General features: G+C 39.3%; 1 protein-coding gene across 6 annotated transcripts in view; it reads right to left on the bottom strand.

The window, feature by feature from the left end:
- ADAMTS9 (ADAM metallopeptidase with thrombospondin type 1 motif 9) overlaps positions 1–25469 on the bottom strand; it is a 165667-nt gene that overhangs the window by 83110 nt on the left and 57088 nt on the right. For all 6 annotated transcript variants that reach the window (XM_070574766.1, XM_070574772.1, XM_070574770.1 and 3 more), the window contains 8 exons: positions 25154–25271; positions 24808–24903; positions 17000–17166; positions 16778–16907; positions 15554–15680; positions 9089–9299; positions 8413–8577; positions 6470–6634 (listed from right to left, as the gene is read on the bottom strand). In XM_070574766.1, the coding sequence (XP_070430867.1) occupies positions 6470–6634; positions 8413–8577; positions 9089–9299; positions 15554–15680; positions 16778–16907; positions 17000–17166; positions 24808–24903; positions 25154–25271 (1179 nt within the window). The remainder of the gene's footprint in view (positions 1–6469; positions 6635–8412; positions 8578–9088; positions 9300–15553; positions 15681–16777; positions 16908–16999; positions 17167–24807; positions 24904–25153; positions 25272–25469) is intronic.

The following is a 25469-nucleotide window of genomic DNA, read 5'->3' as shown; positions in this document are numbered from 1 at the left end:
ACTTTGAGTTGAATAAAAACAAACATAACACATAAAATGGATGTTTTAATAAATATAAAAATGCAGCAAAAACAGTGATCAGAGAGAAATTTATATCTGTAAACACATACATTAATAAAGAAGAAATCCCAAATCAATAACCTAACTTTTCTTTTTTTTTTAAAGCTTGGCACTGAGCTAACATCCATTGCCAATCTTCTTTCTTTTGTTATTCCTCCTCCCAAAGCCCCCCAGTACATAGTTGTATACTCTAGTTGTAGGTCCTGCAATGTGGTTGTGCTATGTGGGACACTGCCTCAGTATGGCTTGATGAGTGGTGCTAGATCCGCGCCCAGGATTCGAACCGCTGCAACCCTGGGGTGCCGAAGCGGAGTGTGTGAACTTAACCACTCAGCCACAGGGCCAGTTCCAATAACCTAATTTAATACCTTAAGGAACTGGAAAACAAAGAGCAAACTAAACACAAAACTACCAGAAGGAAGGAAATAATAAAGATTAGAATACAGATAAATGAAATAGAGAATAGAAAAACAACAGAACCAACAAAACTAGAAGTTGGCTCTTTAAGAAGATCAACAGAACTGACAAACCTTTACCTAGACTGACTAAAAAAATAAGAGAAGATGGGCAAGTAACTAAAATCAGAAATGAATGTGGGGATATTGATACGGAATCTACAGCAATACAAAAGGATTATGAGAGTACTATGAACAATAATATACCAACATATTAGACTGTCTGGATGAAAAACACAAATTACCAAATATACACAAATTAACAGAAACATACAAATCACAAAATCTGACTCAAGAAGAAATAGAAAATTTCAACAGATCTATAAGAAATAAAGAGATCAGAGATCAAATCAGTAGTCAAAGATCTCCCAATAAGCAAAAGTCTAGGACCAGATGGCTTTACTGGTGAATTCTACCAAATATGTATAGAAGAATTAACATCAATCCTTCTCGAACTCTTTCAAAAAAATTTAAGAAGGAACATTTCCTAATTGATTCTATGAGATCAGCATTACTCTGATATCAAAAGCCAAGGATAGCACAAAAAGAGAAAAAAGCAAACTATAGACCAGCATCTCTTATAAATATAGATGCAAAAATCCTCAACAAAATACTAGCAAACTGAAGCCAATAGCATATTAAAGGATTACACATCACAACCAAGTGAGATTTATCCCAGGAGTGCAAGGATGGTTCAAAATAAGAAAATCAATCAATGCAATATACCATACGAATAGGAAAAAAAAAAGATCATCTCAATTAACACAGAAAAAGCATTTGACAAAATGCAACAGTCTTTCATGATAAAAACATTCAGAAAACAAGGACTAGACGGGAACTTCCTCAACACCATAAAGGGCACTTATAAAAAACCCACAGTTAACATCATACTCAGTGATGAAAGACTGAAAGCTCTTCCCCTAAGATCAGGAACATGACAAGAATGCCTGCTTTCACTATTGCCTATTCAACATTGTATTCTATGTTCTAGTCAGAGCAATTAAACAAGGAAAAGAAATAAAAGGCACACAAATTGAAAAGGAAGAAGTAAAACTATTTCTATTTGCAGATGTCGTCATCCTATATATAGAAATCCTAGAGAATCCATGAACACATAAAAAAAGAGCTAGTAAATGAATTCAACAAAGTTGTAGTGTACAAGATAAACACAAAAATCAGTTGTGTTCTTATACACCAGCAATGAACAATCTGAAAAAGAAAATTAAGTAAACAATTCCATTTACAATAGCATCCAAAAGAATAAAACACTTCAGAACAAATTTAACCAAGGAGATGAAAGATGCCTACACTGAAAACTACAAAACATTGTTGAAATTAAAGAAGACCTAAATAAATAGAAAGACATTACGTGTTCATGGATCGGAGGACTTGATATCATTAAGATGGCAATACACCCCAAATTGATACATGGATTTAATGCAATCTCAATCAAAATCCTAATGACATTTTTGCAGAAATGGAAAAGCTGATCTTCAAATTCTTATGAGTGGCGAGAGACCCCAAAATAGCCAAAACAATATTGAAAAAAAAAAAATAGCAAAGTTGAGGACTCCTACTTCCCAATTTTAAAACTTACCACAAAGATACAGTGACCAAAACAGTGTGGTACCAGCATAAGGATAGTTATACACACTAATGGAATAGAATCGAGAGTCCAGAAATAAACTTATACATCTACGGCCATGTGATTTTTCAACACAGGTGCCAAGACCATTCAACAGGAAAAGAATAGTCCCTTCAACAAACAGTGGTGTGTCAAATGGATAGCTACAATCAAAAGCATGAAGTTGGATTCCTACTTCACACTATATAAAAAGACTCATCCCAAATGGATCAAAGACCCAAACATAAGGGCTAAAAATTCAAAACTTTTAGAAGAAAACATAGTGGAAAAGCTTAATGACATTGGATTTGTTAATGACTTCTTGGATATGACCTCACATGCACAGGCAACAAAATCATCAAAATTAAAAACTTTTGTGCATCAACAGATACTATCAGCAGAGTGAAAAGGCAACCCATGGGATGGGAGAAAATATGTGCAAACCATATATATGATAAAGGAACATAAATAACTCCTACAAAGCAACAATAACAAAACAAACAACCTGATTAAAAAATGGGAAAAGGAACACTTACTAAATTCTACATTTAAAAATGACTAAGATAGTTAATTTTATCTTAGTATTTTTTTACCATAATTAAAATTATCTAAAAATGGGAAAAGAACTTGAATAGATATTTCCCCAAGAGGATACACAAATGGCCAAGAAGCATATGAAAAGACGTTTAGCATCACCACTCAGTAGGGAAATATAAATCAAAACCACAATGACTAATATAAGGTTATATGTCAATTCTACTTCAATAAAAAAAGTCTTAAAAAAAAATCCTACCACAACGAAATACCACTTTGAACCCATTAGTATGGCTATTATTAAAAACAAACAAACAAATTAAAAAAACACGCATTGACAAGGATGTGGAGAAACTGGAACACTTATGCATTGCTGGTGAGAATGTAAAATGGTGTAGCCACCATGAAAAATGGTATGATTGTTCCTCAAAAAATTAAACATAGAATTGTCATATAATCCAGGAATTCCACTCCTGGGTATATATATCCAAAAGAACTGAAAGCAGGGTCTTGAAGAGGTATTTCTATACTCATGTTCATAGCAGCATTATTTACAATAGCTGAAAGGTGAAAGCAACCCAAATGTCCATTGTTAGAGGAATGGATAAACAAAGTGTGGTGTATACATATAATGGAATATTATTCAGCCTTAAAAAGGAAGAATATTCTGACACTTGCTACAACATGAATGAACCTTCAGGACATTATGCTAAACGAAATAAGCCAGTCACAAGAGGACAAATACTATATGATTCCACTTCTATGAACTATCCAGAGTAGTTAAATTCATAGAGACGGAAAGTAGAATGGTGGTTGTCAGGAACTAGGGAAGGGAAAATGGGGAGTTGTTTAATGGGTAGAGTTTTCATTTTGCAAGATGAGAAAGTTCTGTTATTGGTTGTACAATAATGTAAATACAGGCATATCTTGGAGATATTGCAGGTTCAGTTCCAGACCACTGCAATAAAGCGAGTCGCACAAAGTTTCTGGTTTCCTAGTGCATATAAAAGTCATGTTTACACTATACTGTAGTATACTAAATGTACAACAACATTATGCGTAAAAAAACAATGTACATACCTTAATTTAAAAATACGTTACTGCTAAAAAATGCTAACTATCATCTGAGCCTTCGGTGAGTTGTAATCTTTTTGCTGGTGGAGGGTCTCGTAAAAAATGCAATATCTTCAAAGTACAATAAAACGAGGTATGTCTATATATTTAACACTATTGAACTGTACATTTAAAAATGGTTAAGATGGTAAATTTTATGTTATGTGTATTTTACCACAATTACAAATTTTTAAAAAATAGGCAAAGTACTTGAATAGACATCTCTCCAAGAAAGACAGACAAATGGCCAATAAGCACATGAAAAGATGCTCAACAACATTAGCCATTAGGGGAATACAAATCAAAATCGTAATGAGATACCATTCACACCCACTAGGAGGGCCAAAATTAAAAAGCGGGAAAATAACAAGTGTTGGCGAGGATATGGAGAAATTGGAACCCTTGGGTATTGCTGGTAGGAATGTAAACTGGTACAGGTTCTGTGGGGAACCATATGGTAGTTAAAAATTAAGCACTGAACTACCATATGATCCAGTGACACCACTGCTGGGTATATACCCCAAAGAACTGAAATCAGGTACTAAAATAAACACTCACACACGAATATTCACAGCAGCACTAATCACAATAGCCAAGAGGTACAAACAACCCAACTGTCCATTGAGGGATGAATGGATAAACAAATTGTCCTATATCCATACAATGAAATATTATACAGCCATAAAAAGTAATGAAGTAAAAATATGTGCTACAACGTGGACGAACCTTGAAAACATCATGCTATGTGAAAGAACGCAGACACAAAAAAAGTCACATACTGGATGATTCTATTTATACGCAATACTCAGAATATGTAAATCAGTGGAGTAGAAAGTAGATTGTTGGCTGCAGGGACAAAAGGGAAAGGGGAATAACTGCTTAATGGGTATTTTGGGGTGATGAAAATATTTTGGAACTAGATAGAGGTGGTGGTTACGCAAAATCATGAAGGTATTAAATGCCACTGATTTGTTCACTTTAAAATGGTTAATTTTGATATGAGTTTTCCTTCAATTCAAAAACAATAGACAAAGTACAATCCTAATATTAGTTTTCAAATGTTAGAAGAAAATCATAAACATATTAACACCAGTAATCTCTACATATAGAGTTAGGAGTGTGTTTAGTTTACTTACTTTTTGCTAAATTATATTTTGCAAAATTTCCCTTATGAACATGAATTACTCTCAAATAATATTTTTTAAAAGTATTTGCTGGGGCCGGCCCGGTGGCGCAGCGGTTAAGTTGTGCATGTTCCGCTTCTCGGCGGCCCGGGGCTCGCTGGTTCGGATCCCGGGTGCGGACACGGCACCGTTGGCATGCCATGCGGTGGTAGGCGTCCCACATATAAAGTAGAGGAAGATGGGCACGATTTTATAAAGTAGAGGAAGATGGGCACGATTTTAGCTCAGGGCCAGGCTTCCTCAGCAAAAAAGAGGAGGACTGGCAGTAGTTAGCTCAGGGCTAACCTTCCTCAAAAAAAAAAAAAAAAAGTGTTTGTTACCCTGAATTCCATGTTCAGTCAAAGGAAGAACAAATCTCTGGCTAGGATTGGCCTGGTGTAGACATGGATAAAAACATAGGTCCGTCAGTTCTAAAAGATGCTATATTCAAATCTTAATAGTGACCCTGAGCTGTGCTCTCTTCTTCTTGCTATTCTCCAAGAGTTACGCAGATGTGGACAAACAGGAGGCAAGATTTAAAAGTGTGTATGGACTCTCCCTGCTTATTCAGCGCGATCAGACATGATCAGCCATTCTGATTGGGGCTGCTGTGTAATGGGGAGGATTCAGGAGAGTGTTAATGTTAACGACAGAAATTGTAAGGGTGAGTAGTAATAAAGCAGCTCCCATTTATCGCATGTATGTTGGAAATGAAGACATAAGCTGGAGGACTGAAGTGGCTGTGGCTGTGGCTAGACAGGGTTGAGGGAGAGTCATTCTTCACGAGATTACGTAAGTGACAGCAGACAGCTGCTCTGCTTCTCTTGGGAACTCAGAGGGCTGTTTAAATAATACCCAGAACGCTTTTGCTTCTATATTAGGAAGGAGGTAATTCCAAGAGCAGTGGCTTCTCAAATGCAAGCCCAAGGGAGACTTTCACTCTCTCCTTTAAGAATGGTTCAAGTTAAGACTGTGGAACCTGCAGACTAGGGAACTTGGAAAAGATTCTTTCAAAGCGAGATGCTTCTGCAACCTTTGATCTAATTAATTCTGTTTGAAGAGTCTGACTTCTTTATGAGAGGTAAGCTTTGGAATCGTGATGTTGGGAGCCAAAACACCCCTTTCAAATCCCAGTCCAGACCCTCCTGCCAAAGACACTGGTGCTGGATCCCATTCTGTGACAGACCCACAGCGGCACGCTGGGAGATAACATCAACCAGACACGAGATCTCTTGTGAATTTGCTCAAATGCTCCTGTGCTCAAGCTACAGTTCTAACCCAAGGGCAAAGACATGCACGTGGGTCTGTAAAGGAAATAATCAGTTCCAGCAGGGCAAGCCGCAACCCTCAGAAGCGGGGCAAAATGGTTGCAGAGTTTCTTGTGCTTGACCAGGCGCCATGGAGGTATAGCGCAAGCCGCAAGACACAGCAGTTAAACCCAGGCCACTGGAATGCTCCTCTGCAAGCCCTCTCCAGATAAGAAGAAAGAATGTAGTTAAGAACTTTATCATTCAAAATACCTGTCCCCAGGGACCTGCCTGCCAGGACGCACATTCTGGCTGCTGACAGGTCTGCATGGAGGCTGGCTTGGTCTCAGGGTCACAGATTCTATCATTTAATCGATCTTCGCCAAACTGACACCAGACCTGGCGGTGCTTATGCCCTTTTCCGCAGGTGACCAAGCACTGTAATAAAAAGCACAGCCAGTTAGAGTCATTTTTGAACAATGTGTTGTAGGTCCTGGGGGTTATTCATTGATTAGCAGGAACAGGTGTGCTTTTTTCCCCACAGCAATTGCTCTTTCTCATAGCAATTGGTAAATACATCGAGGCTCATTCTTTTCATTCATTCATTTGTTCACTCATTCATTCACTCTGTATTTATAAAGGCTCTGGGGCAGTTTCAAGCACAGAATAAACTCAACCCACCACCATGCTCTGAAATACTGAAAAACAGCATTCATGGTTTACTAGCATAGGAGTTAAGTGTGGGGAATTTGTGAGTCATGCCAATCTGGGTTTTAATACCAATACAACCAGCTATGGATACTAAGTCAAGTTCTCTCTCTGTACCTCAATTTTCTCATCTGTGCAATGCGGATAACAATAGTGCCTACTGCAAAGAATGGTGAAAACTAAATGAGAGCTTAGCAAGTAAAGTGCTTAGCAAACGTTCATTTAATAAATGTTAAATATAACCATTATTATTACCCATGATCACTGTAGCAAATTTAAAAAATACAGCATAATATAAAAGAGAAAAAATACAATGACCCAAAAATATCATTACCTAGGGATAATTGTTACTGACATTTTACTATTTTCTTCCCAGTCTTTTTATCTAAGGAAGGTTGGATCATACTGAATATACAGTTTGATGTTCTCCACCTTTATTTTATTAAGCATTCTTGCAAAGGTCTATTACTTAATTTGAAATGAGATTTTAGCTAGTACTAGCTATCCAAGTAAAACTTAAGCCCAATACCTTCTTTCATCTTTTTTTAAACCAAATGTTACAGTTTAAGCTAAGGCAGCCTGTTAACAGGGAACAAAAGTACTAGGCTTGTTGTTAATTTGTCCAGGAATCAGACCTTGTTAACTGCACGCACTGTTACTTGTCTGCCATTTCATAGGCATTAATAGCATCCTTTAAAAATTCACATTCTATTTGATGTTGTGGATGAGATAAGGGAATGCACGTAGAAGCTGGAGCAGGGAAACGTGTTTTTCCCTACATTCCTGACCTGGCCCATAAATAAGAGAACTTTGCTTCCCTTCTACTTGCTCTCCCGGAAGGAAAGTGGAGGGAGTCACCTGCCTGGTGAGAATCTCACTGGGCTATGATGATAGTGAGTACTAACACTGCACCAAAAAAGCAAGGAAGAAGCTCTGCCTTCTTTCTCTTGCTGTCCTGGGGCCACTTGTGCTAAGCAATGGAGGGTTTGCCTCCTGCTTCATCAGGTAAGGGATGAGAAAGGCATAAATCTGGAAGACTCAGCCTGAGCTTTTCTCTTTTTTCCAAGTTTTTCACTAGCAACTAGATGGGTAAGTCAGACAGCTCCCTCTTATTCTCTTATTTTAGAGATGAGGAAGTAGGAAACCTCATTTTTTACTGCAGATCTAAGCCAATACAGCTTTATAGTTAATAAAGCTCTGATTTCCTTTTCCTAGCAACTTAGCTAGGGTTCAAAGAAGAGGGAAGGTGAGGGACTAGAACTCCAAAATCACCAAAAGAAGCTACTATGGTGGGCGACCCAGCCAAACCCACTGTGCCTGTGAGGTTGCCAGTGGACCAGTCATGTCCAGTACAACAGTCACGGAGCAGGTGAAGCACTGGAGTTGTTTTTTCCTCAAGGGGAGGTAGGAAAAAGGTGCAGCAGGTTTAGCTTTGAACTGACCAGGAAAGACTCAGAATTAGAGTCTCAGAGATGACCTAAGGGGAAATAACAGCCCTCCCATCTCACCTCCGACCAGTCTCCCGACTTCCACTGTGGACAAAGGAACTCATTACACCTCTGAATGGTGACTTTCTCTTGATGCGTGCATTTGCTATCATCCAGTACATCATTTCTTGTGTTGACACAAATGGCCCTTCTCCTCTGGGTTCCACCGTCACAGCTTTTAGAACACTGAAAGGACAAAAAACTAAATAGAACTGTTGCTGAGTTTCTTATCAAGCATGCTCAAGATCCTGGCCATGCTTGCTTGTCTCTTCCAGCCCTTAAGAACCAACCAACCAACCAACCAACCCTGGTCAATTCTAGTTGTCATTTTGGGTGTATCTGTTCATGTCACCAATTTATTTTTCAGGTTTATATTAAAGACAATATTAGCGAATTGACATAGGAAAATAAAATTGGCCTGTGGGGTGTTGAAAAATTGATTGGCTGGGTTATTCCATCACTCCCAATTTTCCATATGCCACGCCCATGTCAGACATTACAAATTGATCATGGTTCTCTTTTTCATAGAGCTTGAATGGGGTCAGGCATTATAAATCAATCATGGTACCCTTTTCCATACAGCCTAAATGGGGATTCTCAATGCAGTTCTAACCAGTGTATTAGTTGATTAGTCACAATCAACTAATCAGACTAAGTGTTCAAGAAGAAGACTCTCTTTGAGTGAGAACCAACTTACTTCAGTCCAAGCCGAATAGCGCCAGCCACCGGTGTTACATTCTCCTGAGCATTTCTCCCGGTTGCTGGGTTTGGGGTGACTGCTGCAAAAGCTGTCATCAACCTTCTCGGTCTTCCCATCTAGCCTGCTATATTTGGCACAGTAGATGTCTAATGTGCGGTAACCCAAACCACACTGGGCACTACATTCACTCCTGCTGGCAACGTGCCACCTGTGCATAAACAATGGCGAGAAACCAACATTTTTGTTAAATATATATGTTTTATCTACATTCAACTGGTGGAAGAATTGAGTTCTTTTTTCTTCCTTAACTAAAATACCATGAAACTCAAAGCCACAGTCGGTTACTGAAATTCAATTTTAAACCAACACATCCATGTACTTTTCATGGCTGCCAATGTACATGGAAGTTACAGAGTAATAGCTGGAGGTTCTATCTTTCTGAAGATTCTCCCCTGATACAGTCAATTTGAAATTCAAGCAACCAAAAAGGAAAAAACATTGGAATTCAACAGAGCAAAAAAACTAATTTTATATTTAAAAGGTTCACGCAACCCAGCATTTCATCTATCAAGTCGGCTGCTTCTAACAGGGAACCCCTGTTGGAAACCATCCCTGGAAACCTCCTTTATGTGGGCCTGTGCTGGACAGTGTCAATGGACATTCTGTGAATTAACAAAGGAATAAATAATTCGGACTGTAATTGTGAATTTCAAGTGTGCTAAATTGTACATTATTATCTGTGAATAAAGACTGTAAGTTCCTTGAAAACACGGACCATAGTCTATACAACTCAATTATACATTTTTTTAAAAAGAATTTATTATTTTAAGAGCAGTTTTAGGTCCATGGCAAAACTGAGAGAAAAGCACAGAGATATCCTATATACCCTTGTCCCCATAAATGCATAGCCTCCCACTATCAACACCTCCTACCAGATGGTACATTTGTTACAATTGATGAACCTACGTTGACACATCATTGTCACCCAAAGTCCATAGTGTACATTAGGGTCCACTCTTGGTATTATATAATCTGCGGGTTTAGACATATGTATAATGACATATATCCATCATGATAGGATCATTTGGAGTATTTTCACGGCCCTAAAAATCCTCTAGGTTCCACCTATTCATTCTCCCCATCACCCAATTATACACATTGAAAATTAGATTTGAATCTACAAATCATTGGCACCTTCATACTCCTAGGACATATAATAAACCTTTCTTGGCACACAGTAGGTAATCAGTATGTGCTAATAAATAGACTGGTTCTTTTAATGCCCCAGGAACATGGTCAGTGCTTAAATTTAAAAAGAAAAACATGCTTAAACTGAATACAACAGTCTAAATAAATGAGCTTGAAACATATTTTGTTGATTAAATTGAGCAATCCAAAAAGGATAATTCCTTTATAAACTTCATTTGAATCACTCTTGATTGTTAATTCTCTACTGCTCAGAAATTCGGGGGTTTGCCAAACACCAATGCCCTAAGCATTCTTCCATCCATACCTGTCCAGGGGGAGGACTCCAGAAAAGGCAAGTACTAGGCACGTGCTTATCTTGGAATTTCTCACAAATGCTCGAAAGTAGGTCAGAGTTGACCTATTTTCACATTTGGCATGTAAAGTGGGCTACCGAGATTTTCCGTTAGAGTGACATAGTACTTTGGGGATTTTGTTCTAACCGGAACATGCTAAATGAGGGGTTGTAAAACAATGCTTTATCTCATCCTGTCAAAGTTAAATTTGGGCAAACTCTCACTTCCCTAAGGAAGTGAGGCAAACACGTGGACCAATTCAACAGAGGCATCTGGAACTTTCATCTGCCCTTTGATTCTTGGCTACCTTCTCTTTGCCTTCATTACCGTTTCCTTGTGGAAAGGTTATTTTCCATCCTGGATGAGGGAGGCAGGTATCCTGTCCCCAGAAGAAAATACACCAGCAGCTCAGGTTGGAAAAGTATAGTGGAATCTCTCTGACATTCACACAATCCCTAGAATCTGAGGGGAGAACCTGGAAGTCTGTGGAAAGGTCATAGCACTGCCTTAGAAAAGTTCTTCTCAAAATGCTGTCCTTTGGTTCTTATTCTCTCCTTGAAAGGTCGTCTTAACTTCAGTGTTCTGAATTCATTCAGTTCATTTCACGTAACAATTGTATTTTATTACTATGCTTCAGAAAAGCAAAGTGTTTGTTAAAAGTGAAAATGGAAAAAATATGTCTGTCTCTTGGGTGTGTGGGACATTGTGGCATTAAATAATTTTAGGAACTCCTGACTTAAGCAGGTTTCTATTTTGCAGAACTTCTCAGGGTCTTCAAAATCTTAATCAGCATTATGAATCTCCACCTAGGGGAGGAGATAGTACGTCTTCTCAAATATACTGGTCTGCCACGGATCATCTCACGGAACTAGTGTTTCACTAACACACTTTGGGAAAATCCATTTTAGAGTTTGACCAGTTAACAATCCCCTCTCCAGTCTTTCAGTTTTCCAACAGCCACTCGGCAATAATTAGTACAAATTACAATTGCATCGACTGTCAGGTTGACAGAAGAAAGACAGAACATCTTCTTTGGGCTCAGTTTGTGTCTTTGTATGTTTTCCAGTGAACAACTTTATTTTTCCAATAATCCATAAAAGTCACGAAAATATGAGTTTGAATGATGACAAACACAATCTTCTATTTAATTGCAGATGTGAGCGTGCATCTGTCTAGTTATGATGCTTTCTAAGCTAATCCTAAACTCCTTTTTCTCTCTTTTTCTTAATTCTTACCCCTGAGTTCTGTCACTTCTACCATAGACATTTCTACCAAAAACATGATCATAATTCCTTCTCCTTCTTTTCTTTAATCTGCCGGAGACACTATTATCATCCACGCCTATTCCCTGAGCTGCTATCTTCCTTTGGTCTCAGTGGAGTTTCAGTATTTTTTTTTTAAATTAAGTATAAAAAAAAGGTGACTTTCTCTAAATGGGGAATTTAGAATAGCATCTTTGACACACCTACTAGATGAAATGAAAAGACTTTAAGCTCTGGCTTTCCCTAAGAATTACAAAATGATTTTTAATAAAAATCAGAGGATGAGTTACGGAATCAGAAAGATCTGGGTATGAAGACAAGCTCTAACACTTATTAGCTAAGTGACCCTCAGCAGGTCACTTAACCTCATCGAGCCTCAGCTTCCTCATCTGTGAAATGGGGGAAAACAGGATCCATTTCACAGCGCTACTAGGAAGAGGAAATGAGGCAAGGCGTGCAGAGCATTTAACACACATGGCAGACCCTCAAGGAAAGTAGCTATTACTATTATTGTTATTATTATTACCCTTGGTGTTTTATTCTCCAGCCAAGTATCGTGTTAACTTCACATAAACCAATAATACAAAGTTGGAAGACAAATCCAGTTGAGATCTTCCGTATAATTCTACATAAAACTCTTATGGATTCGAGGCTACCTTTCAATGCACTCGCTTTGTAAAATTTGCTTGATTTCTGTTTTATACCTGAAGGCTTCCAGTGCAGGGGAAACTTTGGAGAACCTCAGATCAGCCAGCATCGTCACAAACTAATTTGTGGCTTAATTTAGAGTTCTGTTTGAAGTGAAAAATATTAGTTTCTCAAAGTAACAGTTCAAACATTATCTCCACCCCCAAACTGGTGCTCCCTGGGTAAACTTTAAACAGGGTTCTTAAAGAATCTTTTATTTTTTTATGTTCATGTTCTATTCCTCGAAACGCTTTGTACAAACTTGTCTTCCCTGAGATTATAAGAGCATGCCTAGCACTAAGGGTGGGAGTTGCACAATATCTGCATTTATCACCTGAGACTCTACCAGCCCAGTCTGATTCAGCCAGTGAGAAATGCCCACTAAAGGGTCCAAGTAAGGTACGAACAGAGATGGGGCCAAAAACTCCTGGGAGTTATTTCTTTTCACAAAGGAAGAAGAGCCACATGAAAGAGGATCAATGAGTGTCACTCATCATTAGGATTGAATTAAAAATGAAAACAGATTTCTCCTAGGGTTTAATAGTACAGGCTCCAGGGTCAGATAGATGCCATTTGAATCCTGCTCCTTCACTAATGAGTTGTGTGACCTCGGGCAATTTGCTTTATTTCTCTCAGCCTCTGTTTTCCTTCTTTGTAAAGTGGGGCTAATGATAATTCCAGTCATTGTGTTGTTTGAGGAATGAATAGGACATGAATTACATAGGCTATATACCCTATATATCCACACAGTGGTGGCTATGTGTTGCTGTGATGCTGGAAGCAACCCCAGTGATATTTCAAATACCAGCAGGGTCACCCATGGTGAACAGGTTTCAGTGGAGCTTCCAGGCCAAGACAGACCAGGAAGGACCTGGCCATCCATTTGTGAAAAAATTGGCCATGAAAACCCTATGAATAGCAGTGGAACATTGCCTGATAACAGCACTGGAAGGTGAGAGGGTGGTCCAAAAAGGACTGGGCAGGGTTCCACTCTGCTGTGCACAGGGTCGCTAGAAGTCAGAATCGACTTGATGGCACTAACAACAAATATAACTATATTAATAGCATAAGATTATATACATATATAAGATAATAAGATAATATAAGAACAATCCCATTAATACAAGACTATTTTTCTTTTTTAAAGATTGGCACGTGGGCTAACAACTCTTGCCAATCTTCCTTTTTTATTTTAAGGATTGGCACCTGAGCTAACAACTGTTGCCAATCTTCTTTTTTTTTTTTTTTTCTGCTTTATCTCCCCAAACCCCGCCTGTACACAGTTGTATATCTTAGTTGCAGGTCCTTATAGTTGTGGGTTGTTGGGGGACGCCGCCTCAACGTGACCTGATGAGCAGTGCCATGTCTGCGCCCAGGATCCGAACCCTGGGCCGCCGCAGTGGAGCGCGCGAACTTAACCACTCGGCCACGGAGCCGGCCCCAACACAAGACTATTAATAGGATAATATATAACTGTTAAAAATAGTTTTTAGTAAATGACTGACTCTATTATTTTCAGAGTAGTTACCACTCCGAATAAAATTAATATTACTAATATTAATTACTATTAACTACTTATTAGTAGTAATATGATATTATCATTATCAGTGATAATTTCACATAAGGCTAGTGTGAAAATGTCACCTTTCCCAATTTATTGAGGTTGTGCCTCAAGGAATCCACCTCAATTCAATGTTTTCCCCCTAAACTTTAGTGATTAATTCAGTTCAACAATTAGTTAACTAATTATTTTTCTGAAAAGACCTTTAACTCTAATTTAACTCAATTGGTTGAAGCAGTGGTTTTATACGGACATTACCTACAACAAGAACTAATACTGCCTAGTAAAAATGTCTGCCTTTTAATGTCTTGGGTTTTTTCTCTCTACAGTGACTTCTGTCAATGCTTTCCAACAAGCCAACGAGCAAGCAGGTCAGTGACACTGTAGAGAGGAAGTGTAGTGTAGTGGAAAGAGCCAGGACTTTGCAGTCAGAGCCTTCAGGTCAGGACTGGCAAAGATGTGGCCTTTGTGCCATGTCTCCTCCTCTAGTCCCCTGACAGACATTACTAACTGATCACAGCACTCCTCTTTTCTGTCAGAACCTTGAGAGTGCCTCAGAATCTTCACTCCAGCACCACAGGCTGCCAACACCACTTGACAGAATTTGGCATGGTGATGTGGAACCTGCAAAAGGCTCCAGTATTCACTTTGCTACTTATGAATAGTGAGACCTTAACAAGTTCCCATACTGCTTGACACTGATTTCTCTTCTGTGAAAGGAGGATAAAGCACCAACTCATCTTATCTGCATTTAACTCACATGCAGACTATATAATGCAACCCCCAGGCTACCTAATATTCAAACACGACACAGTCAACCTTGCAGGCAAATGGGAAAGCTTTAGAATTCTCCACTCATCCAACATTTCTTGCCTCAGATTTCATACTTTTCTTAAATACAGAATTGTTTGCATAGCTAGATATCTGTATATAGATTTTCTTCTAGTTCCTTCTATGACCCTACCTTAGTGCATTGCAACTTTCATGTGCGTAAGAGTTCTTCTCCTGGTTCTTATACACTCTGGGTGGATACAGAACATTACAGATACTTTGAGGGATGAATTTTCCCCCTTTTCTGTTGACTTTCAAACCAATCTTTTGCAGAAGATGCAATTCAATCATAATAACACCTACGTAGTGAGTTGTGAGGGTCAAACGAGAACTTTTTTTGGCAAGTGCTGTACTCTGTTAGCTATTTTTAATTCTTAGAAGAAGAACAAGGAATCTGCAGGCATATGTCTTAGATAATCAGTTTCAGAGGGATGGGAAATTGGCTAATGCTCATTTCACTGAAACACAAGGAAGGGGAACGACAGACCAACCCCTCCTCTTTCTGCTCCTCACATGCAGAGACCTCCTACAAGACCCTCACAACTCAGCAGTAAAGACCACGAGGAAACACCGGCCTCACCTCAGGTCACAATCCGTGCCGCAAGGTTCAGTAATGGGTCCTGGCTGGGGCAGCCGATCGCATCTTTGATCAGAAACTGTAAGCTGATCAGATTCCCTGGTGCAGACAAGTTTTCGTTTCCGCTCCCCTAAGCAGGGAGGAAAAAAATTATTCAGAGAAAGTAATCTAATCCATAAACTATTTAGACCAGGGATTGGCAAACATTTTCTGTAAAGGGGTAGATAGTAAGTACTTTTGCTTTTGTGGACCACATGACCTCTGTCACAACTACTCAACTCTGCCATTATAGGGCAAAAACAGCCGCTCAGAGATAATACATAAAAAATTGGTGTGGTTGTGTTCCAATCAAACTTTATTTATAAAAGCAGGCAGCGGACTGTATTTGACCCACTGGTTATAGTTTGCCAACCTCCTAAGTTAGGCGAAAGGAAACAAAATAAATAACATATAAGATGACTACTAAATCTACGTCTCTGGAAAATCAAAATGGCAGAGCTGATTTTATGTGGCTTTACACACGTGTGTAAACCACTTAGGATGAGGAAACCTAACACACCCTGAATCTCTTAAACATCTCAACCTGCCAGCCAAAAGTGACAGACAGACTCAGAGAAAGGAGATCAGCGAATGCATCCAGATAGAACGGTTTATTCACTGCATGTATTTGGCTATTTCTTTAAAAAAAAAAAAAAATTAAAAACACCTCAATTCCTTTTTTTAAAAAAAAATAACTCAAAGTGAAATAAGTTAGATAGAGAAAGACAAGTAGTATATGATCTCACTTATATGTGAAATCTAAAAAGAAAGCCAAACTCATGGAAACAGAGAACAGATTGGTGATTTCCAGAGGCAGGGGGTGGGGAGGTAGGCAAAATGGGTGGAAGTGGTCAGGGTACAAACTTCCAGTTATAAGACAAATAAGTTCTGGAGGTGCAATGTACAGCATGGTGATTACAGTTAACAATACTGTATTGTATATTTGAAAGGTGCTAAGAGAACAGATCTTAAAAGTTCTCATCACAAGAAGAAAATAATTTGTAACTATGCGTAGTGATGAATGATAACTAAACTTATTGTGGTAATCATTTTGCAATACATAAAATCATTATGTTGTATACCTTAAACTTAATGTTACATGTCAATTATATCTCAATAAAACTGGAAAAACAAACAAAAACAAAAAGAAAACCTCAGATCCCCAAAATTCAACCTAAAAGCAGATACCTTGGCAGGGTTTGCTGCATGCTTGCCAGGGCCCATGACTGTTCCAGTAAAACTGCTGGGGTTTGTCTTCAATTGGAATATTGAAAGAATAGCGCACGTCAGGGTTGTACAACTTTCCCACCGACAACACCTGGGAGGTGCAGACAAAACGGAGAGGATGTTTGCCAGTCTGGTGACTCCAAGTGGAAGAAAAGGGTCGTGGGCTCATGGCCAAGCTTTTACCTGAAGCAAAAGTTCTTGTTCAATTCGGTCTGTGGAGTTTATTCTTTCTACTACGTTGTCGGACCCGCTGTACTCTATCACAGCATTCCCAACACGGATTTCCCTTTTGGACATTGTGACAACGAAGTCACCATTTAGCAAGAATTCACCTTTACTGCTTGATAAAGCTGTAGATGAGAAAAGAGAATTCGCTGATTTGCTGCCAATGACCCGCTATTTGAAACATGAAATAACACTTTGATAGGCAGAGTGTCAGAGTGCAAAGAATGTGGACTTTTCAGCCAGACATGCATGGACTCAAATCCTAGTTTTGTCACTTGCCAGCTATGTGGCCTTGAGAAATCACTTTCCTTCTCTCAGTCTCCATTTCTTTATCTCTAAAATGGAGATAAAAGCACCTACCCCTCGTGGTGCCTGTGAAAATTAAGTGAAATACAACACAAGGGTCCTAATTAGCCTCGGTTTTGTTATACAGGGCCCACAGTTACAGATGGAAGCCGAAGTGTTATGATCTGAAAATATATACTAATTAACTGAACACTTAGAAAATTGGTTCCCACACAAATATCCCTCTCTACTTTATATTAGATTTACTGAACACTTAGAAAATTGGTTCCCACACAAATATCCCTCTCTACTTTATATTAGATTTAGCTGAGCCTATTAAATCCTTGTTAGTCTTCTTTGTTTGACAGATGTTGAAATCTGAAAATCCATGGCCAATATGATGCTCCAAGGTCATTTTTCCATTGAGGCCCACTCCGGTAGCCAGCCTCCAACATGGTGCCAACAATTGTTGCTTCCTGGTAGTCACGCCCTGTATCATCCCCTCCCATGTTAAATATCAGTAACTGTAATAACTAGGATATTGTGGAAATGACCGAGTGTGACTTCCAAGACCAGCTCAAAGACATTGTGGCTCCACCTTGCTCCTCCTTGAATCTCTGGTTTTGGGAGAAGCCAACAGCCACACTGTAAGGATACCCCAGCAGCCCCATTGAGGGGCCTCCTGCAAACAGCAGTGAAGAACTGAAGCCTTTTGCCAGCAGCATCAGAGTGAGGCATCTAGGACGTGGATCCACCAGCTCCAGTCAAACTTTCAGATGCAATCACAGCCCTAACTGAAGTCTTAACTGCCACCTCATGAGAGATCTCAAGCCAGAAACACCCAACTACGCTGTTTCCAAATTCCTAACACACAACAACAGGGAAATAGTATATGTTTGTTGCTCTAAGCCACTATGTCTCATGACAATTTGTTAAACAGTAAAAGATGCTTAACACACCTACCCAGACAGTTCTTTTTAAAACTGCAACTCCCTCCCAAAGCCAGCACAGATCCCATACTTCCCATCCCATTTCCCACCTTTCCCACCTAATTTTCCTCCATAGCACTTTGTTTGGGCTCTCTCTCCCCAAACAAGAATGTAAGCTCCATGAGCGCAAGGATTTTTTGGACTGATTTCTTCACAGTTACATCCCTGCTTCTGAAAGAATACATGGTAGACGCTCATTAAATACTTTTTTTTGGAAGAATGAATGAATCTACTACAGATCTTGAAAAAGACGAAATAATCAGTGAACTGAAAAAGTATGTAATGTCGAAGAACTGCCTGAGTCAAGCACCAAAATATTGGCCAACTGAGAACCTGACAGTGTTAGACCAGTTAGAGACTTGAGAAAATTGACAAGCAAGATAAAATGACAGCTGTTTCAGAAAGAATAATTTATTTATCAAAGTGTAAAGAGAGACTTTTGAGAAAGTGAATAAAGCTCCAGAAAGCTTTTATAAAAATGACTCCCTTTCAGAGTGTACTGTTAAATTCAAACTTTAATGTACTAACAATATACTGCTCTGCTATCATATGACTTGACTGGAAAACTTAGGCAAAAATATTTATCAGTTGCTTTATTCTCCATTCTGAAAACCCAGGCATGATTGAAATTAAAGCATAACTTTGTTGAATATAAGAAAAAATAAATTTATTTTCATACTTTCTGACTAATTTCTCAAGATAAAATCCCAATCATTTCTTCGCCCCCCCCCCCCCAGTATCTATTATAAAATTTTGTTTTTATTTTAGGTACCATTTTTTTTTTCAGTACCATCTCTCCTTGAATAATGAATCCTTCTGAGCATCGGGCTTGACATGAAACAGACACTCAAAAAATCATAGCTATTAAACATTTGGGCCCTGAACAAAATAGAAAAAAGCTCCTCACCTTTTGTAAGTTATGCATGATTGGCAAATCTCAGCAGGAAGAGAACCCTTGAAATGCACAAGTCATGTTTTTAGGTGAATAAAGGGAACTTGGAAATTCAACTCATGGATAGTAAATACACTTAATCCCAGGCACCAGTGTCAATCAATTGGTACCAGCTGCCCAAGAAACTATGCAGAGCAGGATTCATGGGTAGCATCATGTCTCAGCATCATTTTAATGACATATGTCTTGGCTGTGGGGTGGGGAACCGCCAAGAGGTCCTAGGTATTTGCCAGATGCTCAGCTGTCTTTCATTGATTCAGGTGATGCGCTGTCTTCCCCCATGCAGGCCAGAAGCAATGTGTATATAGAAGAGGTTTGGAGGATTTAGGGAAGGAAGTGTCGTACCCCCATGCAGAGATTACAGAGGGCTGAGATGAAGCTCTCAATGTTCTCTGTGGCTCAGTAGCAGCAGTGCCCTTGCTTTCTCGGACATGGGAATCTTACAGAGTTCATTCAGTTGGACTCTGTCCTGACGCAAGGACTATTCTTTGAAGGATCAGGAATTAACTGCATTGAATCCTATCCCTAATCCAGCACTTCACTTACTAGCATTCCTACCCATGGAAGCCCCATTTGGCCCTGAGGGAAGAATAAGATGTCTTCATTTGAAATGGTAGGGAAGAAGGCAGTGACATAGGGAAAAAGTGTTTAAAAAGATAATAAAACCTCCAAAATCTTGGTTTCTTCTTCTTGGCTCAAAATCCTTTGACAGTCCCTACTACTACAGAATTTAGTTCAAACTCCTTAGCATAACCTTCCTGTATCATTACAAATCTTATTCTGACATATCTTCCAGTCTCACCATTCACTCCCACCAATAAACCTCAATTTCTAGCCATGTATATCCCCATGTAGGTCAGCCATACACTTTTCTATGTGGAGGCAGGAAACTGAAGCAATTAAAGATGTAGGGTCTGAAGTCAGACCAATAAGGATTTTCTTTCCACTTTCTGTTTGTATCACCTTGGGTAAGTTACTTAACCTCTCTAAGCCTCAATTTCTTCCTCTGTATAATGGGTTTCTCATAGGATTGTTATGAACATTAAACATGATAGTACATATAGGCTTTCATTCCTGGCAAATCATAATGCCTTCATATGCACTGTCTTCTTATCATACCTTTACAGATGCCTAATTTATGGATGAGAAAAGCATGACTTAAATTTATTAAAATACTTTCCCAAGTCACTTGGACAGATAACTTCTAATCACAAAAGTCTGTCCCCAAAGACCGTCAACCACTCAAGTTTTCCAAGAAGGAAGTCAACAAACGTCAGTTAAATGAGTGAACGAATTTATGCATTCTTTCTTTTATGTACAGATAGAAACCAACTATGTTTAGCTACAGGTTTTTAAAAACTTAAGTTGTTTGTTTGCTAGCCTGCATGAGCCCCTTTAGTAAAGTGACCATTTAAAAATACACTTTTATAAGCCCAAGAAAGATCCCAGTGCATAGTAGGTGCTCAATCAAATGGTGTTGAAAGAATGAGCGACTGATTGAACCTGACATTCATGACAAGGAGAACAGAGTGCTTCCAGCCAAATGACTGCTTCCCTGTCAGTGTCAACCTCTGATAACTTCGTCTCCTCTGCAACTCCTATAGTGGGAGACCCATCAGCCACGCAAGATGCAGGAGTTTCAATGGGTCACTGATTGGAGACAAGGTTGTTTCCGTGGCACCTCAGGCATCCACGGTGATGGCAGGCTGTGCTGCCAACAAAATCACCCAGTTCTTTGAAGTGAAGTTGCATGCTAGCTACCCAGCTGATGTTTCACGTAAAGAGGGGAAATGAGATGTCACGAGGCCAGTGCTGTAAATTAAACGATAATCCAGTTTTGTTCATATTCAAAGAGCAATCATCTATTCTACGTTAATTCTGGGGCTCCTTCCTAATGTCTCCAGCCTTCTTCTCATGCTTATGCCCACCTGGCCATTTCACCCTTCACTGCATGCTTTTTATCCCGGTAGATGGTGAGTAGAGAATGAGATAGGAGTCATCAGGTGAAATGAAGTTCCTGCTTTATCTTGAACTGAATCGATTCCTGTCTTCCCATTGGCACAATTAATCAAGTTTTAAGTGTACTGGAGACAAATAAGTATCACAGAAATGGCTCGTTTTTCTCCTAAAGAAATATGAACATCACGGCACTGGGTGCAACTTGGCTTTAACCCAACAGGAGGGAGGGGTCTATGTGAAAGGATGACCTTTGACAGGGAGACTTTCTGCTTCAGTACCTTGTGAAACAAATAGTTTCCTGAAAACAACAGTCCACTGCCCAACCTCCCACTAATGCGATTAGGGAGCTAATTTCCTGGGTTGGTTTTCCTCCCATTTCACCCATCAGAGCAGGGTTGCTACAAAGACCCTCTCTCCTGGAAATTGCTCCCTCACCAAGACATGCGGAAAGAGTATGGCTTGATTGACCTTTAAAAAAATATGAGGGATGAGGATGAAGATCGCTTAGCAACCGAACAGCTGTGAGTGGACTCGAGCAAGACTCAACTGTGGGTTTTAAAACCTCCTTAGAGCATTTGCTGCACCTTCCTTCAAGCCAAGAGTAAACATTTACACACGCCAGATTTGACGACAACATCATATTCTTCCTAACTTGTTAAGAAACCACCGTAAGGTTCAAAGGCTCTGAGGTCTTGACTTTCACACTCAGTGAACTGTGACTTGCCATCTATGTTTGCACACTTTTCATGTGCTCCAGAGAGATGTTCTGTGGCCAACAGGTGACTTTTACCAAAAGATTCCATTAAAGGGCAATGACTGCCTCAGACTGCCTGTCCCAGGTGACAAATCTTCTTTAATTTTGCTTTCATTCTTTACAAGGAGATTAAGAAACCTCCAGTGAGGAATAAAAGGTTATCAGGAGGCTGTCCCCAATTCAGGTGCCTGATCCAGGTTGATGAGGCTGAAGTGAACTGAGGTCACTACTTGGAAGATTATTTTTTCAAAAAGGAGAAGAATACAGAAGAATCCTTCTCCTTTTCAAGGAGAAGAAAGGAACAGCTCAACACCACTTTGGGCTCTCAGGAAATTAATTAATAAAGGAAGCTGCATGCAATGCCGCTGGATTTAATTAGGAAGTAGTAAGGCCACCGCACTCACATGCTCAAATTTATAACCCAGTGCACGAAGAAAAATACTTGACTCATTCTGCACAGTGGTGGAACGAGAAATGTGGGCTTCTCAAAAAATAATTTGAAAATAGTCCCCAAGAACTTTGTTAATTATAAAGTCACCACTCATTTGGATATTTAGAGTGGGAAAAAGCTGATGCAGCCACTGAGTAATTGATTCCAAGTAAGACTTTACTCATCCCCCATTAAGCACATAGTAGGTCCTCAATAAAGACAGCACGAGCAATGGTTGTTCAATAATTCAGCTTTCATTTACTTAGCACATGTATGTGGAGACTTCATATGAGCAGCTAAAGATATGAAGACAGCCTCTGAACTAGTGGTCATGTGGATACGTAAGAAACAAATTGTCATCTCAGTTGATGGCAACTCCATCCTTTCAGTTGCTCAGGTCAAAACCTTGGAGTCACTTTTGACTTCTTCCTTTCTCTCACATACCATATTCCATCCATCAACAAATTATGATGCCTCCACCTTTGAAAGGCATCCAGAATTGGACCACGTACCACCACCTCCACTGTTCTCACTAGAGGCCAAGCCACCGGTATCTCTCTCATAGATTATTGCAATTACTTCCTAACCAGTCTGCCTGCTTCTACCCTGTACACTTAACCCACCATCTATTCTCAACGTAAAAGCCAGAGTGTTCCTCTGAAAATATAAATACGATTAGATCACGTCATTCCTCAGTTCAAAACCTCCAGTAGCTCCCCACGTCTCTCAGAGGACAAGTCCTTTCACTGGCTAGACAGCCCTCTGTGATCTAGTCCTCACACCTATTTAACCTCATAGGACTCTCTTCTGTGCTGAGGGAGCTCCAGACACTGGCCTCCCTCTATTCTTAGAACAATCCAGACAAGTTCCTCCTTCAAGGATTTTGCACCAGCTGTTCCCTCTACCTGGAATGCTCTTCCCCTAGGTATCAATTATCATTTCCTTCATTTCAAACACTTTAACTCCACTGTTCCCAGCCCACCCTTGGTATCACCATTTCCCTTATGTTGCCCTATTTTCTAACAGCACTTACCACCTTCTAACAGTATATAGTTTGCTTATCGATTAAGTTATTGTCCATCTACTCCCACTAAAAAGCAAGTTCCAAAAAGATAGGAATTTTTGTTTATTTTTATTTTTTGTTACGTTTACTCATTGTGCCCAGAATAGTGCCTGGCACATACTAAATAAGTAAATGAATGAATGATGACATACTGCAGAAAATGCTGTAATGGAGTCCACGTATGAATATTGTACTTGACTAGCATGCTTGGCTAAAAGATCATTGTCTATCCATGAAAGAGTTCACACAGACATTCCAAAGTACAGATACAGGTTCTAATTTGACTCCATAAATACTCATTTACTAGCTCAAGACGTCCAAATGTAAGGAGTAGGCCTCCACAGAGGCTGGATTCAGATGGATCAGTAGAGTTCCTGTCTGGACATTGTAAGAGAGAAAGTATATTCATTTCTTTTAAAAATTGACTGCCCAGCAAGATTGCCCTGATTTCTTCAAGATCTGAATGCAAGGCATGTGCTTTTCAGGGCTAGGAGGAGTCTGGTTGTGCAAGGTGACCAGCTGAACCCCTTCCAGTCACAACCTCACTCCCTATGTCCTTCTTATTAAAAATGGCTGGGCAAATTTCATATCACTTACGGCAGTTTACAGAATGACAAGTTGAAGTGGGACTGAGCTGAGCAAACTGCTAAAAATGAACACAGGGTTGCTGGTGTGTTGTGGTCTAAATACAAGGAAGAGATCGGAAGTAATCATGTACCTGGGCCTGGTGAGAGAAGGAGGAAGAATCCAGAAAGCAACATTCTGGTAACGTTGACAAGGTCTATAAACATTCTAATTCAAATGTCTACTAACAGTCTAGTAATGTCTGGGCCATTCTAGTAACGACAAGAGAAAAATATTGCCACTACAGACCCTTTTGGAATGACCATGCATAATGAAATACTGAGTAAGTCCACCAGTGGTCTGCTATCGGTTAGAACTGATAACATAAAAATTAAATCAACTAATACCTCTAATAAAACATTTGCAAGTCAGTTACCCAAAGGACAGATTTTTTTTTAAAAAAGAGAATAATGATTTTATATTAAACTTAAAAGTGAATACTTCCAAAATTTGACTTGGGGCCTTTCTATATTCTATGATCCAGAATAAATCACCAGATATTGACTCGTATAATTACATGATTCTTAAATCAATACTCTGAGGGTGTATGTATGAGGGAGAAATAACATAATGAATTTCAAGATTAACTTCTTTTATGAAAATACATGACACCTGAAAGCTCTCCACGTGTGACAGGGAAGGAAGTAGCACGTGCCAACTGCTCCAGAGAGCCAGAATTCCCACAAATGGCAGGGGACACCCCATCTCACCTAAGTAGTTATCATCCTCTGATTTCCCTGAGAAACTGTGCTGCCGCACATCGATATTGGTAGCACCAGCTGGAATTCGGACCACAGTATTGTAACCTGAAATGAATTCAGCAGAAATTCAGCTCTCCACAGCACAGTTCACTTTCTCAAAGCATGGAATAAAAAGGGGGCAACAAAGGAATATAATATAATTCTCACCATTAGGGGCCTTATAGCCAGATGGGTAATGTACCTTAACGAGACTGACTTTACACTTGACATCAATACGTTCACATATCACACGTGGATAACAATTTTGACACTTTGACCATTTTCTTTCTCATGGTTCTTAGGAACAAATTCTTACCATAATGGACTGTATTAAATGTCCCAGCCACTGTTTTGCACGAAGAATTATCGCCACCACAAACCCCACATTTATCTCTCCGGGCTTTTGAGTTTAAAACATGATCGCATCCAGCTTGCTTTTAAAAAGAAAATATTTGAAATAAATAGTAAGTATTATGGAGATTATAAAATAGCAAGTAATGTATTGCTTGGAATGACGTGTATTCAAAATGACAAGAAAGTTAAATCTCTTTAAACTTACAAGGGTTAAGAACTCAAATTGTATATCACTTTGCTATGGAAAATGTGGTCCTTGACTCAGCATCCCTGAGCAT

This window comes from Equus przewalskii, chromosome 15 (genome assembly GCF_037783145.1).
Source record: "Equus przewalskii isolate Varuska chromosome 15, EquPr2, whole genome shotgun sequence".
Taxonomy (NCBI): domain Eukaryota; kingdom Metazoa; phylum Chordata; class Mammalia; order Perissodactyla; family Equidae; genus Equus; species Equus przewalskii.
Note: the sequence above shows the minus strand (reverse complement) of the source record. Positions and strands in the feature narration are given on the sequence as shown.